General features: G+C 49.8%; 2 protein-coding genes across 6 annotated transcripts in view; one reads left to right on the forward strand and one right to left on the reverse strand.

Moving 5' to 3' along the window:
• Positions 1 to 1,082, forward strand: part of NEDD4L (NEDD4 like E3 ubiquitin protein ligase) — a 40,900-nt gene extending 39,818 nt beyond the window's left edge. For all 5 annotated transcript variants that reach the window (XM_062629327.1, XM_062629328.1, XM_062629329.1 and 2 more), the window contains one exon: positions 740 to 1,082. In XM_062629327.1, the coding sequence (XP_062485311.1) occupies positions 740 to 842 (103 nt within the window). In that variant the 3' untranslated portion in view covers positions 843 to 1,082. The remainder of the gene's footprint in view (positions 1 to 739) is intronic.
• A 5,701-nt stretch (positions 1,083 to 6,783) lies between these two features.
• The window catches only part of ALPK2 (alpha kinase 2), a 42,929-nt gene continuing 29,871 nt past the window's right edge, over positions 6,784 to 19,841 (reverse strand). The window contains exon 11 of the mRNA XM_062629333.1: positions 6,784 to 8,736. Coding sequence (XP_062485317.1) covers positions 8,547 to 8,736 — 190 coding nt within the window. The 3' untranslated portion in view covers positions 6,784 to 8,546. The remainder of the gene's footprint in view (positions 8,737 to 19,841) is intronic.

Genomic DNA, 19,841 nt, shown 5'->3' on the forward strand with positions numbered 1-19,841 from the left:
TTGGTGTAATACGAGTGTGAAAACATCAGCTCTGTTCTGGGCTCTGTAAGGAAGCTGTGCTACGTAAAGGCCCTGAATCCTGGGACAGCTCACTAAAAATGAGAGGTTACGAACTGTCCTCATTTAATCCTAATGTAGAGAGCTTGTAAGTGGTTAAAGTGTTCAATACCAGCCTTGTCTTACCTTAAATCCATGTTGTTGGTGTGCAGCAGAGTAACTTAACTAGTGCTGTGGAGGGAAACCAGCTTTCAGCCCATGCTCCTGCCATAAGCATCATCAGGCCCCAGCGAATAACAAGTTTTATTTAACACAAACACAGCCCCACACATTCCAAAGCCAACTCATCCATTGACTCCTCAGTTACCTGTTCGATCTCACAGGACCATTTCAAGACCTCCTTTCGGGTGGTTCTTTTCTCCTGAGGTTAGAGAACGTGGCCTGGGAATTCAGAGCATCTTTCCGAGCGTTACTGCCTTTTAGCAAAGAGGGAATGTTTCCCATCAGGTGCTTCCTTTGCTCAGGAATCGCCGTGTCCGGCTCTGGACAGCAGCAGGCAGGAGGCAGGCCCGGCCTCGGGGGTACCTGCGAGAACACAGGTGTTAGGTGCGTGAAGGACACGGCGGCGGTGGCACCGTTAGGACAACGAGATGTTCTCCGTGACCTTTCCTAGCTCTTTAAGAGGATGTGTCGTTTTCCATGGATTACCGAGTGATTCTTTCCCTTCTCCCCCCCTCCCCAGCTTTAATCGCCTCGATTTACCTCTCTACGAGTCCTTCGAAGACCTGCGGGAGAAGCTCCTGATGGCGGTGGAGAACGCGCAAGGCTTTGAAGGAGTGGATTAGCCGCCCCACCTCTCCCTGCGCACACTCTGCTTGGCCCCAGGGCCCGTGGTGACTCTGGCACAGCCGTGCCCGGCGCTGCCTCACGGAGCAAACCCCACTGGCTCCCACTCCAGGAGTTGAACTGTGCCCTAGGGGCGCCGGCCCCGTGCCATGGACTGAGGCTGGTCCAGCAGGACTTGCTCTATTTATGTTGTGCCTCTGTAGGCAAAGCCCTTAATAAACATTTTACCTAATTTCTAATGGCAATGAATGGGATTAATCCTTTTCCAGGTATAGTATTCCAGCTCATGTTTACTTTTCCATTGATTTAGCCAGTTTCAGATTTTATTTCCTTACAATTAAATATCATCTACTTGGACAACTGAGCATTTTTCTTAATTTCGTACCAGACTGGAGGCCAGTGGCATTCTCTCAAAGCACACTTTGAGCCTCGTGTTCCCCAACCATGAAGGAGGTAGGAAGAGGCTGGGAAGCTCCTCGACGTGGCTGCGTGGCGAGAACAACTCCTCACTGAGCACAGCAGTGTTTTCCTGGCTCCAGAAGCACGGACTGGACGTTGCATTGTGTATAAATACGGGGCTGGTTCCAGGCAGGGGAGCACCACACACCCCATAGCATGCCAAATCTCATGTCCAGTAACCAAACTGCTAATACCTACATGTACCATAACTACTGCGTGGGCTAGGGTTGGCATCCAGCGTTTCACGTGCTGAACCCTGGCCTTACCTTTGTATCTCCCTTCCCTCTTTGGCGGCACCGGATGGATCCTGGCGCCGTGGGATTTGGCACTATGGAGAGCCAGCCCATTTGGCTCAGCTCTGCACGTGTTCGCTCCCAGCAGCTAACCGCCACCGGGGCTGGGTTGGTTTGGAACTGCACCGACTCTAAAGGCACTTTATGTAACCCATGGAAAGTCGTATCTGGTTTTATCAGCACATTAATGTGATTCTGTTCCTCCTCACTGCACATGTCTCTCTGGTGCAATATCTATCACTTGTGAACTTGGCTGCTGCTGCTGCTGTATAAAGGAAACCCCCAGCTGTAGAGCTGAGCCTGCAGACATGGTTTTGTGATTTCTTTTTTACTTAATCACAAAGATTTATTTCCTACCCTCTGCTCTCTCTCTCCATTTTGTTACCTCTGCCATGTTGCATGCCTGAACGATACTGTCTGAGTTGCATCTCTTTTGTGACGGATTAAAAGTGACAATTCCTACTTGATGTGCCCAAGTTCAGTGGTTGCCGCGCTGCAAGGGCAGACCTGAGCTTTGCCCTCGCTTACCTGCACTCAGGGGTTTACCCCAGGAACCCAGAACTGCCTGTGAAGGACAAGACATGCCAGAGACGGTGTCACCACGCTGCCACCGGCCCTGAGCCCTGTCCTCACCATCCCCTGCACTGCTGCAGTACAGCCCCTCTGGCTGAGAACTGGAAAGAAACCTTCCTGCTGTGACAGTCAGCACACACGTGTGCTCACAACACGTTCAAAGAGCCGATAGATCACGTTCTTTGAACGCAGGTTAACAGTAATTCCCTATTAAACATTTGCTGCCATTCCTTTCTGACCTTTTACATGAAAAATGAGACGATCCAAACAGGTACATGGGATTTTGGGGTGGCTGGAGGCTCCCTTCCTGTCCAGTGCCATCAGTTGGAACCGTACGAACTCTTGGTTGTGAACTGAAATGTAATCTCACATATGGCTCAAGGTTGTGACCCTTCGGAACGGGTTTACTAGCACTTCCATACATCAGAGCCCTTCCAGCTGTCTGGAGTTACACAACAACATCAGACTGGAAGGGAAATTGTTACTGCTTGTATTTGAAAGAACACAGAACATCTTTATGAGCCACTCCCCTCACTAACTGGCACCCAAAAGTATTTCCCAGGTACCAAAACAGACAAAGTCCACCCCATGAACTGTGGATAGTGTGCAGTTGGACTGCTGTGCTTTATTGGAGAGAAGGGGGTTAATTCTTAGGAAGCAGCTTGATACCGAGCTTAATATTAAAGTGAAGGAGCCCTTGACTTCTAAGGTGTGCCACTAAAGTGGCAGCTTTGGGCTCACCTGTACAGATGTGCTACAGCTCCCTTTGCTGTGGTGCCCAGCACTAAACCAGATGTGGTATTCACAAGACCACTTATGGGATACGGCGAGGGGAACTGCTCTGCCCAGCCCCATTCCTGTGTGAAGCTGGTTTTGTGGCTATCCAAAACCCAGCTGTCACTGTCCTTACAGGGACACAAGCCCCTACTGGCACACAGTATATCTCCCAACTTAGATTCCATTCCTGGTGCCTGCATCAGTGGCTAAACCCCTTTTCACCAGCCGGAGCTGGGGTCCTCTGTGCTGTGACACAGCCCAGGAAGTGCCCTTCAGTTTGCACCAAACCATATGAGACTACACGCAGAGCCTGGCTGTGCAAAGGGGCAGCTCAGAGGACCTTTGCTACTTATTTAACGGATCTAACCTGACTTCCAGCCTTTCCACCCGAAATCTACATTTGAAGGCATCTTTCTGGGAACAAGATGTCCTTTACTTAAAACATGCAAACCACAAAGCAGCGAGCACGCCGGTGGGATTCATACCTCAGCCCTGTGCCTGTGTTAACATAACAGCCCTACAAGTGCCCATACGATACGGTTACCAGTATGTGAGGTAGAATACAGGTACAATACCAGATTGGACTTCTGAAGGTGCACATTCATCTCCTCACCTTTCCAATGAAAGCCTTCCCTTTTCTATGTAGCATTACAACAAGAAACCCACCAACCTTCACCCCTCTGCTGCGATCTTACACTAGGAATAACACATACGTGAAACACGTGGGAAGCTTCTAGACCTGGAATCCAGGCAGGTGACTGTCACATACCTCTCCCTATCACAGCGCACCTCACGCCCGCCAGGGACCATCAGTGCAAACCACGCTTGGGCACATGTCCATCAGCACTCACTGCCATCACCTCGTCTGCCCACACTGCTCCACACTTCCATGCTGGGCTCCCGGCCTTTCCTGGCCTGTTTCCACAGGGACTTCGCTGGTTTCCCCCGGGTTGTTAACGGGAAGCTGTAAACCCCAGCCTGCACCCACCCACAACGGCATCCCTGCTGCAGTTTCAGACTTCAGCCCACTGCTCAGACTTGATACACTCTGGGGAATGGATTTATGGACAAAATCCTCCACTTGTTTTCTGAGGAGCAGTGAAAGAAGCTGCAGTTTGGGTTCCTGACAGCAAAACCTCAGTGTAATAAAACCAACTTGCAATGAAATGATGCAACTTCATCAAATACTTAATAAAGAGCTATGGAAGCCGCAGCATCTTATGCTTAAACTCTATTTCTTTGGCTTTGTTAAAACAGCAAGTGCCTGGAGGTCGCAGCTGGATGGGGCTGGGGAGCCCCTGCTCTATCGCACATGCACCAGTCACTGTTATGTAATTAAACACACCCTCCACACGCTCAGCTTCTGTCAAGTGGTTCCCAAATTGTTCCCCACGATCCCCATGGCACAATAACACCTATGGCCTTCCCAGCCGTGTGAGATCTTGAGGTTCACAGGGGTCATTGTGCACAGCCTCCTTCATACTGAGGGAGGCTCTTCCCCACCAGAAGTGGCACAACTGAAGTGAGGTCAGTGGCTATGCAGTGCTCTCCAAAGAGCTATGGGCAGGTAGAACACACACCCCCCCCGTCTCTCCCAGCTTCCCACTGGCATCACCTCTGTTCCAGTGCAACACTCCACCAGGCTCCCATGAGCAGCTCTCTCAAGTTCCCCAACCCCACAGAGACCACACAGCAGCACCTTCTCCTGTTTAAGCCATTCCCAAAATCCATGTGAATTGTCCATCCTTTTTCTTGTGTGTTTTGTGTCACGGCAAAGTTCTCTGCAGCCCACAATAACATGCATGCCACAAACTAGACACCCCTCCTGCTGCTCCAGACCCAAGTTTCTGTTTAACCATACAAGTCAATGCATTCTAGTAAAGCTGTTTTCATCCTCAGTGGTACAATCCTAATGCTGTTGCACTGTGAACAACTTCTTAGTAACAGCAGTGGAACTAAGGTTGCTTTTCTGTGATGGACTGTGAATGCCTAACTTAAAACCACACACAAACCAAAACCAGTGACAAAACCCCCACAAAACTCTCCAAACCTAACCAAAACCAGACAAACCACACTGTAAGTCACTTCTGATTTAACAGCTCACTTCACAAATACAGTAGGCTCCTCTTCAGCTAATACCAGTGCTTAAGAGAGTTGCAGATGGAATACATAATCTGTCAGCCTTAACCACAGGATACGTAATAAATCATATCCTGGCTTCTAAGCTTCAAACCAAGCACAGCCTACACACAGCACTGATGTGATTTGCATGAATACACAGCAAGTTACCTGTCAAAGGAGTGCTTTAGGATCAAGGACTCACCGAAAGTAGTAGCAAAAGTAGTTTTAATGTGAATGTATAAAAGTGTGACTTTCAAGTTCAATGGTTCACTCTGGTACCGAGTGCATGGGTGAAGCATACCAAGGAAAAGAGGTAGAACTGATTTAGAATGAGACTGAAGAAACAAAAGGGAAAGGGAGACCCTCCCTTTGAGTCAAGCTTCAGACTAGACCCCTGCCTAGCCCAGGTGAGGCTGGACCTAGTCCTAGTCTCAGACCTGGTCAATGATTTCTGTCTAAAGGGTTACATATGTAAGATACCAGTAGAAGGTGATTTTAACATGATGTTGCAGAAGCACCAGGTCACCAGGGGTGGGATTTTGCACAGCTTTTGGCCTAGCAGCACTCTGCAGTTCAATGTGGATCACAAGGTGTAGCAGCACTTTGTAAATGCTAAATTAATCATCTGGATTTACTGTAGTCACAACAGTGACTTAGTTACAGATGCGAGGTGACAACACCCACGCTGCCCTTGCTGCACAGTACCTAAATCACGCACACAGACACTGGGACACATGCATGAAGACATACCCGGTAAAATCCCCTGAATTCGGTGGAATGCTCCCTTCAGACACCTCAGCATGTCCCAGCAGATGAGGGCTGAGGAGTGTTCAGCCAGGCCCCAGCAGCAGCTTTCACTTTGGTCTTCCAAAGTTCCCAAACTTGGCTGGGAGAGGCTTGGTTTAAGCTGAGTACTGCACAGGCACTTCCTCCCTGCCCTCTTCCCAGTGGGACGGCGAGGAGAATCAGAAAAAAAAGGGAAAAAAGTGGGTTAAGAGCAGTTTAATAATTAAAATATAATAATAATGCAACAATAATAATGAGCGAGGAAGGAATAAATCCCACCCCCCCAAAAATAAAGCCAGTACAACTGCTCAGCACCCAGCCTGTGTGCCTCCAGCAGCAATCAGCCCCTCCTAACACTACCTTTTCCAGTCTGGAATATCCCTTAGTCTGCTTCAGGTGGCTCCTCCTGGTGCCCCTCCTCACTGGAAGATGATGGGAAACTGGGAAGTCCTCGATTAGGGTTAGTACTGCTCAGCAACAACTAACATCAGCCTCTTCTCAGTGCTGTTCTCAGACTAAAGCCAGCACACAACTGTCTACCAGCTACTAGGAAGAAAACCAACTGTATCCCAGCAAAAAACCAGGACAGGGGCATCCCACTCAGGGAGATGCTGGTGGCAGCCTGCTGCAAAATCCAGAGGGCTCAAAGTACCCCTGGAATTTTCCAAGTTCCAGTAACAATTCCGCTCGGGCCATGACCAAGGTGAGGAACGTTCCCAGGCAGCCAGGGGATGACTGATTATTCCCACCATCACTTCCCTCCTTAGCCATCAAGTGTCACCCACCTCATTACACCAAGGCCAAGGCCTGATGGGAATTCCAAAGATCCCAGAGCAGCCCCAAGGGAGGGAATGACCCACCACAATACTTTCAGCTGCAATCTGAGAGGAAGAAAGGAAGAAGACAGCACAACATCACACATACCCCACCACCATCTGCTTCAGCAAGTGTCCAGGAGCCCAGGGGAGAAGAGGAACAAGGGCTGCCAAGGCAACTGAGAATAAAGGAATCTCTTGCTATGACCCAGAAACACCATCCAAAATCCTGTTCAGCTTCCCAATAGATGGGAATACCTGCTATTAATCAAGTTACGAGAGCTCACTAATGCTGCCACATAGCTTCTTAGAGACACCAGCCCCCTAAATGACTCTGATTACTTGACTCTAGCAGCTACTATTGTGCTGGAGTAACTCAGCTGTGTTGCTGACTGACATGAGCAAACATCTTCGGGCTATAAGGGAGCAAGCTCCGGGTGATGCTGAAACATCAGATTAACCAGCTCTCTTTACAACAAAAGACTGCAATCAAAACCCACCTTGACATACACATCCTTACTGTGTGCCATTTGCATGTGGCTAGTAAGGGTTTGTTGCCCTTGAGAAACAAGCAACCAACCCCCATACCAGCATGTTCAAATCCCAGATCAATACCTACACAGCCACACTACTCCATAGCCACCCACAGGAGACGCTGCAGGAAGTAATGAATAGAGGTTTCGTTTCTAATTCCAGCCCTGGAACCTGGTTGCTTCATATCCCGACAAGGGAAAAGTCCTACACTATCCCAATGGATTCCTTTTCTGGCTGTCATTAATCACAGCAACCATCCCAGCTGAAGGTCCAGCTGGACAAATACCTGATTTGCAGATGCTGCCAAAGCAGCTTAAGGAGAAGCAAATAGTAGTGCTTACAGCAAATGCACTTGAAAACCCAAGTGATGTGCAGCTCAGGGACCTGTACAGAGGTGATGCCTTCTGGTTTGTTGCACATGAATAGCCAAACAATTTATATCTAGTTAAAAATAAATAGCATCCAGTGCCGTGGGAAATTGTGGTTGGAATTCCGGTGCAAAAGGGATTCCAGGCTGTAGCTAGGGAAAAAAAAATAGACTAGAAAGAACACAGGAGTGCCCAAGCCAGGATCAGGCACCCACTGACACTGGAACATTCCCTCTTTGTGCCCTGCTTTTGACTATACTTCATCCACTTCACACAACGCCAGCACAGACAGACCTTCCAGCTTGTAGATGTTAATGACGCCAAATCCATGACGTATATTAGGACATGATTTAGGGACAGCACAGCAGAGCACTTGTGCACATGAGAATGACAGTTCTAGCTATACTCAATGAGTATTTGGGCACCAAAAACCTACTGGCCATCACAAAAGGCTGAAATGCCTTCAAAAACCTGCCCAACCCCTTTGCTTCAGCAATCTTGAGGACTTTAAATCCAGCTGAATGGGAGGCTGAATTTCCTGCTTTCCTTTCATTCCAGGGTTGACTCCACATAAACCCCAGTCACTGACACTTCTACATAATACCATCAGGAGAAAGGCACCGGGGGTTTGCTATGGCAACCCAACAGGAACTGCTCCTGTTTCCAGCATCTCCAACACAAGGATCCCAAAGATAAATCATCTCTTCATGATTCCACTGATTATTTGCCCAGCTTTTGATTGAGAGCCCTGTTCAAATTCAATTTCTTCTTGCTCAAATGCATCTGCCTTTTTTCCCCTCAATTTCCTTTCTGCCATTTGCTGTGCGTGTTTCATTACCCTGACAGACTGAAGTGCAATACAACATAAACCCAAGACACATCATGACAAATACACTGCTCTGGATCTGGTTTCTGTCATATCTCAACCTTACCAACGCAAGGTTTTGGCTTTAACCTTCAGTGCCCTTCCCTCTCTGCTAATGCTCTCTCAGTGATGTACAACTAGCTCTTACTAAGACCTTCACTTCATCAGGAGCTGGACATGTGGTGGGTTTGCAGGTCTGACCATCTGGGAAACTGAAGCCTTGGATGATGGGTACTGGTGGTTCAGTCAGTTGTTGAAGCCAAGGGAGCCTGGTTTCTGAGGCAGGTGTCAGAAACAGGACTCTGGGAATATAAAGTATGGAACTACATATATTAACAGGGAGAGCAATCAGGTTAACCCTGCAATGTAGTCTTTGCCTAGCTTTTAGATGCTCAAACTGCAATTACCCTTTGGTCAAAGGAGGGGATCTCCTGCTATGCTCTGCTCTGGCGAGACTCCCCCCTGCAATCCTGCATCCAACTCTGGGGTCCTCAGTACAAGAGGGACATGGAGCTGCTGGAGCATGTCAAGAGAAGGCCACAGAGCTGCTGCAAGGGCTGGAGCAGCTCTGCTCTGGAGCCAGGCTGAGAGAGCTGGGCTGGGGCAGCCTGGAGAAGAGAAGGCTCCAGAGAGACCTTAAAGGAAGCTTATGGGAAAGAAGGTGAGAGACTTTTTACGAGGGCCTGTAATATCAGGACAAGCACAGCATCGGTTTTGCCGCATACCTGCGGGAACAGTGGCACAAAGGTAAGGCCTCTGCTCGCTCTGCTAATTCTGACTCATTACTTGCTGCATGCTTTCGCCTTTTCAGGCTCAGTGCACACTGTGTGTTTGTGGGTGCACGTCTGTCCTGGAAAACTGGCCACCCCAGTTCCCATTTCATAGAGCTGCCAATCCTGGAGCGGACAGAGGACACAACCGCTGCGAAATCAGTTCTTAAACAAAAGCAAACTTTGCCCCTCGGCCTGAAGTTAAAGGGTAACAGAGATGGACACGAGGTCCATGCTTGGCAAATACGGGTCGCATGCAGCGGGCAGACTCTGCTGTGCCTCTGAGGATTCTGGTTTGCTGCTGCACAGCTTCAGCTTTAAGGGCTTCTTTACACAGAACAAAACCAAAAGCACCCTTGGAAGCAACCAGAGGTAAATATTTTGCGCTAGTACAGGAATTCCCTCCCTCTGGAGTTCAGGGAACTGGGGAGGTTCTTGTCCCCACAGCTGACAACATTTTCCCTACCAGCCAGTCATTTCCTTTGCTCCAGTGCTCCAGAACAACAGCTTGTAAGAAAAATGTCAAGTTTTAACCAGTTCTGTGTCCTCATCCAGCACCCAGGTGGTTCAGTCTCTAATAGCAATGTCAATAGGAATGTGATTCCACGTTATCTCAATGCCTGTTACAACATGCAGCTCTTGGACTCACTGTTTCCCAATTGTGCCCCAGGCTTTTAAAGATAAAAAGGAGCATCCAGTCCGGATTATGAATTCTCTTTCCTCCCCTTGTATAAAGGGCTTTGTTATTTGAGAGCGAGGCAGGAAACACCTCCCTGGTGCTCCTTTCTTCTACTTGTCACAACAGTGCTGACCCCAACACCCCCAAGGCAGACATCCCATTAATCCCATGACAAGAAGCAGCCCAAGCCAAACCAAAGTGCTCCTCAGCAACAAGCCACGCTGACAACTGCTCTCCTGGCCTAAATGGGGGCAGTGACACTGTGCCAGAAGAATATGGACCAGAGCAAGGGCAAAAGCTCTGTGTTGACGTGCTGTTAACAAGTACAAGCTTGGCGGCACACCAGCATAGGGAAGAAGTGGTAACAGCTCCAAATGCAACCAAAATGCAGATGTCTTTAATGGTTTTGGACTCTGAATTCTCACAGTAATGGAGATGCTGAGGTACTGTTTGCTAAGAAAACCTCTTACAGCTTTTAGAACACAAATTAATCAGGCCTTAAGCATAGGCACAAACACTAAGGAGAGTCAGTATCAGCTCTTCTAAACCAGAGGTTTGGACCAGAACTTGCATCTTCCCCACTGTGGACTCCTGGAAACAAGATCTTGCTTCATCTCTAACTTAAAGCCAAACGACAAGGGCCTCCAGCTTCCAAGGACACCCCTTCTCCTCTGAACGTTTAACAGCTGCCTTTGTGTCTGCTTTCTTCAGCCTTGAATGCAGGATCCAGGAATCTCAGATCAGAGCCAGTTCCCAAATCTCTGCTGCCTTCACGAGCACATCAAACCCCTGGATTACATCTGGTGCTACACACCCAGTACATAAGGATAGTTTTACCATAAACAACTCTAGCATCACCTTGCACTGCTTTCCTGTGCCTCTACAAGAAAAAGAAGGGAAGAAAAGGGATGAAGCCTCTGTGCTACATCCACTCCCAGGCTCCTTCAGCTCTTGCTCACAAAGCCTGAACCACCACATTCCCTTACTCCCGCTCCTTTTGTCAGAGGACAAGTAGCTATCAAACCCAAGCCTACCACCAGTATCTGAACTCACAGTAAGAAGAATGGATGGAAGCAACTGAAGGCACTCTGAGGACATTACCGACTATTCACCACAGTTCAGGAAGTGACAGTTTCTTGCATTTCATATGGAACAACATGGAAACAAACACGACCTTCAGGGAAGTCAGAGGCTTTTCAATGCTTATGGCATGCACAAGTAAGGGTTTCCTAGGAAGTCCAGAGCACAAACTCAGTAATATCCAACAACAGAACATGAATGGCATCTGACAGAGAGAGGCGAGGCTCATTTGACTGCCTCAACTTGGTCAATCTGCAGAAAGGATTGCCACTGGGTTTGCTTGTTGTACTCATGAAAAACGCCTTTTTCTTCCCCGTTTCCCTTTTTGCTCCAAGACTGATGTATATATACACATACATATCCTCCCCACACTGTACCTGTGCCCTGGCATGTGTTTAAATGGCTTTGTTTGAGCACACTTGCCCACATGCTGAAGGCCAGGAGTCCAATGACCCAGCAGTCACTTCTGGGGGTCACCTACAGGCATCCTGTTTGTTCATGGCTGCTGGCTCCTGCTGGCAGAGCAGGAGGGGGCAGGAGGTGACACCCCCCACTCCCCCCAAGAACTCAAAACAGGGGCTCAGCAAAACCTTTCACAGTGCAAATGGGAATGACAGCCTAAACACATTGGAAATGCAACTACAGACCCTTGAGAAACTCCTGGGGACTGAGGGACTCCATTCGATTGCCTCTCCTATAGCTTCATACTTGGTTATATGGGATGTGTATATATATATATATATCTCCCCTTCTACCCCATCAGCTTCAGTGCTTTAAGAACCCATTGGATGTCTTGCAAATGCAAAAGCTCATATCAAGCAGATTCCCTTCTCTGAATGCCACAGCATCCTTCGGATTTGGAAGGCCTGCTATTCTCCATACAGAAGCATTCCAACTCATTCCCAGTATCACACTTACTCCAATACCCATCACTTGAAGAGGTGCTGGAGCAGAGAACCCCAATAAGCACTTTGCAACGGCCTGTGCTCGGTTCCCTCCTGCTCTCATGCTCCCAAGCACAGTATCTGAAAGCTGGGATCACACTCCATGTGCTCTGTGGTTACATGGCCACATCCCATCTCAGCTGCATTAGGGCAGAAAGCTGGGATCACACTCCATGTGCTCTGTGGTTACATGGCCAGATCCCATCTCAGCTGCATTAGGTCAGAAAGCTGGGATCACACTCCATGTGCTCTGTGGTTACATGGCCACATCCAATCTCAGCTGCATTAGGTCAGAAAGCTGGGATCACACTCCATGTGCTCTGGTTACATGGCCAGATCCCATCTCAGCTGCATTAGGACAGGAAGCTGGGATCACACTCCATGTGCTCTGTGGTTACATGGCCAGATCCCATCTCAGCTGCATTAGGGCAGAAAGCTGGGATCACACTCCATGTGCTCTGTGGTTACATGGCCAGATCCCATCTCAGCTGCATTAGGACAGGAAGCTGGGATCACACTCCATGTGCTCTGTGGTTACATGGCCACATCCCATCTCAGCTGCATTAGGGCAGAAAGCTGGGATCACACTCCATGTGCTCTGTGGTTACATGGCCAGATCCCATCTCAGCTGCATTAGGGCAGAAAGCTGGGATCACACTCCATGTGCTCTGTGGTTACATGGCCAGATCCCATCTCAGCTGCATTAGGGCAGAAAGCTGGGATCACACTCTATGTGCTCTGGTTACATGGCCAGATCCCATCTCAGCTGCATTAGGGCAGAAAGTGGGATCACACTCCATGTGCTCTGTGGTTACATGGCCAGATCCCATCTCAGCTGCATTAGGACAGTCTCTGGTTGATCCCCCAGAGCCCCTGGCACTTCCCTGTTCCGATTTATGAACCCTCCTGCACTACCTGTTACCCTCAAAGAACCACTGTAAACTAAAGCAATGCAGAGGGGCTTTCAGAAAAAGCCTTGGACAGGCCAAGACGTTCCCCCCCACCTTGGAACTGTACAAGTCTGGAAGCCCTGGGAAGGACAGGGATCGCCTGCTCCTAGAGTTGCTTTAAAAAGCTGGTTCTTAAAGCCCAAGCAACACTCATGGACCTCAGAGCCTTCACAAGCAGTTTCTCAGGGACACTGCCCCCAGCTCCCGGGTGTTTGCTCTCCTGCTACCAGGGCAGCAGCTCTGCCGACCTTTAATCTCACGGCACCAACACATTTAAACTCCACCACTTCAGGCCCAGCGTGGCCAAGGCAGCCACCAACCATCACACCTCCCACTGCCAAGTCCACATCCCTATGTGCTGCATCCATGTCTTTTAGATACACCCTGGGATGGTGACTCCAGCTGGGCAGCCTGTTCCAGAGCTTGACAACCTTTCTGGTGCACAAGTTGTTCCTAATATCCAGTCTGAACCTCCCCTGGTGCAACCTGAGCCCATCTCCTCTTGTCCTATTGCTTGTTTCTTGGGAGAAGAGACCAACAAATCACCCCAGAGGGTTTGTTCATTTACCTAAAGTTAAAGCAGAGCTCAATGCTTACAGAGGGCTGATAAGAAGGGTTAATATTTAATATGCTCAAGTTCATGTATGTGAAATAGCTGTGAGCAGCAGGAAGCCCTGAGAATACACCACCTCACTCCACCACGGGGAACGCATGTGCTTTTCCCCACCAGAAGGCTATTTCACAACATTCAAACCTAGGTTCCTCTCTGCCTATCTCGGGGGCTTGTAAAGCCCCACAGCCCCCAACAGGAGAACAGGCTCCCAGTGCCCAAACCTGGGCACGGGGGTTGAAGCCTCAATGAATGGCATCCTGAGAAACGAAGCCCTATCTCTCCCGGGGCAAACACAGTCCAGGCTAAGTGCTAGAGAAGCAGCACTGCTCAGACCCAAGAGCAGGCTGGTGCTCGAGTAATCTTTAACACAGCCAGCCCTGTGGCTGGGACACAGAGGCACAAGTGCCACCTTTGCACAGTGCCAGTCCCACCACACACCGCTCGGGCAGCTGGGGTGGAAGCCATCAGCTCACACCTGGAGGAAATAACCCTCTTTCCACGGGGGAGAAAGGCCTGTGTATGTGGTGCTTTGAGTCCTCCAGTCACAATAAACTGCCTCAGAAGAAACCCAAGGTTTCAGGAGTGCTCTAGGAAGAGCAGGTGAGTTCCATGTTTCCTTTCATACAGCATTTATCCTGTAAGCATAGCTCTGATTTGTAACTTGCTAAGCAGAGAAAGATCTGAGTGAACCTTGAAAGCAAACCCTGCTGAAATGACTGCACATTACAGAAAGAGGTGTTACTTGGACAAGAAAACAACTGATTTTTACTTGATCTTTAAATGAAGAGATCACTGAACCAAGAATTGAATTGACTGCCAATACAAGAGGTTGGAAAGTGTCATTTCTCTTTAGTGCCAGTACCAAGTTTTAGCTTTTAAAATTAAACCTCCATAAAATCCAGACTCCTTCAGCTGAAGCTGACTCCTCTGAGGCTAAACACATGCTCTAAAGGTGCAGAGATTAGATACACGCTTTGTGTTCTGAGATGCTATCAGTGATTCAGCAATACAGGGTGTCCTGAGGCATTATGGGGTTATACAGTGGCCTATAAACCCCCATAGGGACCATTAGAGACTGATACAGCAGATACCTTGCTCCAAAAGCACTGAAATATCTTAGTGTCTCCAAATAAACCTGTTTTCAGGCAATAGATATTAAAACAAGCATTTGTCACAAAGCAAACAGCATTTCCCTCCCCCACCTTGGGGCTGTTTTCTCCTTTAAAAAGCTCACGTGGGTTTTCATTTCTCCATTAAAAAATACAGAAAGAAAAAGGGTTTGACCAGCAACTACTTCCTTTTGCAGACACTAATACCAATACAATATTAAGAATCGAAGCACAGAAAAAAGAAAGCCTCAAATTCATTCTTTTAACTGAATTCTACAACATAGTCTAACCTGGAAACCCAGTGGCAATAGGGGAGCTGAACTGGTATATGGTTACGCAGGCAGCTAATTCCCATCATTGGCATCCAGCTCCCAAGAGTTTAGAAAGAATTCAGGGATTCCTTAAGGAGCTCCTGCATGCAGTCACTTCCCCATCCAGCAGGAGGATGAGCAGCTCCTCCCTCTTACACTGAGCTCAAGCTCCTTTTGCAAACGCAACCAGATGTCAATGTTATTATGGATTGCATGAACACACAGAAGGAACAACCCCATTATTGAACGTTTTTGCTTTCACAGCAGCTATTTCATGGTGAGGTAGAGGATGGGATGTTCTTTGATCTCAAACAGCAGCACAAGCATGTCCTGAAGCTTTGCTGAGCGTACTCACATCAAATATCAATGTAAAGAACCTCAGAGTTGTAGGGCGCTGCACCAATAGAGAATTCCACACACAGCATCCACCATTGCCTGCTGGACAAGGCAACCAGTCCTGGGGACCACAGGGGGCACCATGGACCTCAGGACCTCAATGTGCCTCACCACGTGTGACAAACCAGCTCTGCCTCAGCCAGAGCAATGCTCAGCCATGGGCTGCACCTCCAAACACAGCAGCTCCTCAGCAACACCCACCTAGATCCAGACTCTCACCCAGCTCCACAACATGACAGAGCGTGTTCTGCCTGACAATCCCTCAATGCCTGCATGAGGTCTGGCACTCCGTAGCTGCCTTCTAACCCCTCCATGAAAGGGAAGCCTCCAGTCAAGAAGGCACAAGTGAGGAGATCATCACCTTTTATCTCAGCTGCTGGGACTCCAGTGCCAACATTCCTGTTCCACACACAGTTAAGTTCTATCAACGCATACGCTGCGGCTGCTCACACAAACATCAAACAGATATTTAGCAAAACCCAGACCTTCTAAACTGCTGGGACATGAATGCCTTAGCCCAGTCCATCAGCACTGCCTTTGGGAGTTCTGTGCCACACAGCTTAGTCAGTGCAAAACCCCAATTCCAAGAGCTGACTTTGAAAAGCACATTTCATTGGGTCCTTTTCCTCCAGAAAGCTCCCTCCACCCAGAGCACAAACCCCACAGCAGCAGCATGGACCCAGGCACCATCACACGTGCCCAGGCCACCCAGAGCCCCAGGCACAAGGCCACCTCCGGTTCCATTAACAATACCTTCAAGACAACACAAAGATTGGAGGGACACAAGTTGCCTGGCGATTTACTGCTGATCCAGCTCATTTCCCACCAATGCCCCCTCCGTAAAGGGCATCAAGCTTAATCCATACCAAAGGAACACCACCTCCTGTTTTAAGTGCTGAGCCCTCAGAGCCATCCCATTACAACCAAGGATTAGAAGTCTACTTACTTGTCAGTGGCAGTCACTCCCTCCAGCTGAGTCAGTCCTGAAGAGCAGCTTCCAGAAGCCCAGAGCTGTTGCTGTCCAGTACATCCAGGCCCCTGCGCCTCCCCAGAGGCTATTGTGAGGGTCCAGCCACATGGCTATCACTTTGCCGACTGAACACTCCAGAAAGATCCCCTCACACCTGATCTTGATGAAGCCTTAATTGATTGCCTGCTTGCCCAATCACCTGGGGCACTCCCTTCTCTGCCTCTGCAGCCTCAATGAGCAATTCCTCTTTCAGTGTTAATGCTGCAGTCCCCAGTGCTAGGCCAGGACCTGCTGCTGCTCCGGTGTACGCTGAGCTCAGGATCCATGTTTCACTCGCCGCCCGTTTCTATGTGCCAGTTGCCTGCAACGCGTGAGCTGCTCATAGCTGACAGATGCTATAGCCATTGAGGTGTCCAGCTGAGAGCCAGCTCCTGCTCACTGAATCCTCCCCACAGCATTCTTCAGCCTTAGAACAAAGAGGAACACTTGAGAGCTCCCCAGTGCTTTAGCAGGAGCTGTTTCCTCCCTTTTCTCCCTGCTTCAATCCTTTCTTTTTACACTGCAGAAATCCTTCTGACACACAGAGACCCGAGGGTGCCTCATGCTCAGCACCTGCATTAATCTCAGCAAATGCAGACCAGCTGTGCTGCCCATACCCTGCCCCAGGACACGTTCTGCCCGTGGGATCACCCACCACCCATAGCGACAGGCAAGGAAGAGAAACAAACAGCAGATTCGTTATCATTGAGGTCTTGAAATGGGGATTTTGGGAGAGCTGTGGCATCCAGGGCGGGAAAAGCCACATGAAATCCAATGTCATGCTGCATAGGGTGGTAGGTGTTAACTGTTAGGTTAAGTAACAGTTATTTAGCCTAATAGTACACACTTTATCTGTGCAAAGTTGATGCTTAGCAAGGAAACCATCTGCAATGTCACCTAAAACACTGAGGCCTTTTTGTCCCCACGCCGTCGCTATCACCCTTACACTGCCCTGTTTGAGAGGGAAGAGGTGCAGAGGAGCACAGGCAAGAAAAACCCAGCACAAAGCCTACCAAGGCACATCGAACCGCCCGTCTCCTGGCTATTCCTTGGCTGTTACTTCACGCCCATGGCTCTTTTCCCAGGTCAAGGCGGCAGAGGAGGGAAAGGTTTAAAGCACCAACACGGCCTTAGAAACCCATCACTTTTCACCCCGCTTTCACACCTGCACTCCTCATCCGAGCAGCAAAACCAAGGAGAAGGGTGTGAAAATCTCCCCCGAATCCTTTTTGGCTGCGCAACCTGGAGGCTGTACCTGCAGCACGGGGAAGGGAGGGAGGCGGCGGGGCCGAAGCCCCCATTCCCCCCTGCCCTCGCAGCTCTCACTCACTGCCGCGGTGCAGTGCTCCCCAGCACCCCGCTGCACCCCGCACGGGGCCCCTCCTCTCCTTCCCGCTGTGGGGCGGCCATCGCCTCAGGCAGAGCCGCCTCAGCACCTGCCCGGCCCCTTCCAGAAGGTTCCAGAGCGCCCCCTGGGCCCCGCCCCTCGGGCAGCGCCAGGGCCCCTCCGGCTGCCGTAGGCACATGGGGATGCTGCACGCGCCTGTCCTGGGGATGGGGATGGGAACGGGAACGGGAATGGGAATAGGGAATGGCAATGGGAACGGGAATGGGAATGGGAATAGGGAATGGCAATGGGAATGGGAATAGGGAATGGCAATGGGAATGGGAATAGGGAATGGCAATGGGAATGGGGAATAGGGAATGGCAATGGGAATGGCAATGGGAATGGGAATAGGGAATGGCAATGGGAATGGGGAATAGGGAATGGCAATGGGAATGGCAATGGGAATGGGGAATAGGGAATGGCAATGGGAATGGGGAATAGGGAATGGCAATAGGAATGGCAATGGGAATGGCGGCAGCGTTTCTGACCACTAAAGTCTTACCAAGCCCATAAAGAGGATTTAAAAGGGGTTTTTACCTGTAAATCCATGAGGTTGCTTGTCCTCGTCGGCACCAAAGCCCTTCACGCTGCGCTGAGCCTGCTCCATGGGCAGCTCCTGCTCAGGGTGGTGGCTGTGCCGCGGCTGCGGTGTGTAACCCCCCTGTGCCGAGAGGAGAGGGGGTACAGAACACCCATGAGCAGAGGGCCCGGGGACATCCAAGTGACTCAGTGCATAGACCGGAGGAGGCAGCGGATGCTGAGAGGGGCTTCTTGTCTTCCTGAGGCACGGGCCACTGCTGAGCCAAGCGAGTGATCCCACTGGGATTTGGATTCCAAAAGTAAACGGCCGGCCTTTAGCTGCGATTCTGAGCTTAAACCTTGTGTATCCCCTGCGTGCAGCGTGTCAGCGCCTGATGGGGTTCAGAGGGAAGTGACGGATGAGGCAGAAGTTGGCTTATGTTTCTGTGATCATGGACCTTTGTGGCGCGTTGACTAAACCCCTTGCATTTAACGGCTGCAGAGCAAGAGAGCTCGCTATGCAGCAGGACAGGGTGCTGCTATCCCCTGTAGTACGTACATCAACACCGGGCTGAGCTGTTAGCCCACATCAGGATCGCTTCAATCCTACCCCCTGGGGAACAGCACTGTGATGGATGGACGCTGCCAGTCAGACTTGACCCCCGCCATCTGCACGTGATCCTCAGCCCCAGCGCTGCGTGCGGGATGTGCCCCGTGGCGAGTGGTTACGATCGGGAACTGATGTCCCGAGTTCCACGATTGGGAAACTCCAATCGATCCCGTTTACTGAGCCCCAGTGGCAAGCAGAAGGGATCACGGTTGCCAGGTTAAACACCTTTGCTCTACTTTATGCTGCTCCGAGTTAATCTTTCGCCATCGAGTAGCCACAATGACCAGAACAGGTAATCTTTAACTGCTGGCCATTGACTTACAAGGGTCACAGCATCCCCCCTTCCATGATCTCCACTGGCCCAGCACTAGATATGCCTCGCCTTTGTCGATCACATTGTGGCATTAGCAGTGGTAAAGAGGCTTCCTTGAGTGCTTGATGCCCCTTGAATACTGCAGTAATCTGGGATAAACACCAGCTCTGCCCATTTGAACTCCCGATGCAATTCCCTCTAAAAGCTCCGTGGTTATTGCCCTAAACTGATGTAAGTCAGCATGGATTCACTGAAACCAACAGCTCACAGTGAAGGGACGAATTCAGTTACAATGCTGAGTATGTGGCAGGATGCAGCCTGGACCTCCAGCCCAGCTCTGTCTGGACGTCTGGATCCAAGGAAGCCATCCCACCACGGGCAGGCTGACACGGGATTTTTCCACAGATGAAACAGCCAAACCAAATCAGTTCAAGAGTATTGATTCTGTGCTCAATACCGCTAGAGCTGGAGGAAAGCCACATGGATACGAGTTCTCATTTGGGAATGGCCATCAGTGCAACAGTTCTGAGGCTGGAATCCTGGGAAGGAGAACTGTTAAATATCAGGGTTCCAGAGGATGGCAGGATCAGGGCTCCCTTGGCTGGGGATTTTACTCTTCCACAGGGATTTATAGCGCTCACAACCCTTACAGCTTCTCCCTGATTGTAATGAAAAGCTTCCTAACATAGCCCCTGTGGGAAGCAGCTTGGGAGCTGT

The sequence above is a fragment of the Pezoporus occidentalis genome, unplaced genomic scaffold, assembly GCF_034315485.1.
Source record: "Pezoporus occidentalis ecotype Australia unplaced genomic scaffold, CSIRO_AGI_Poc_V1 ctg330, whole genome shotgun sequence".
NCBI lineage: Eukaryota > Metazoa > Chordata > Aves > Psittaciformes > Psittacidae > Pezoporus > Pezoporus occidentalis.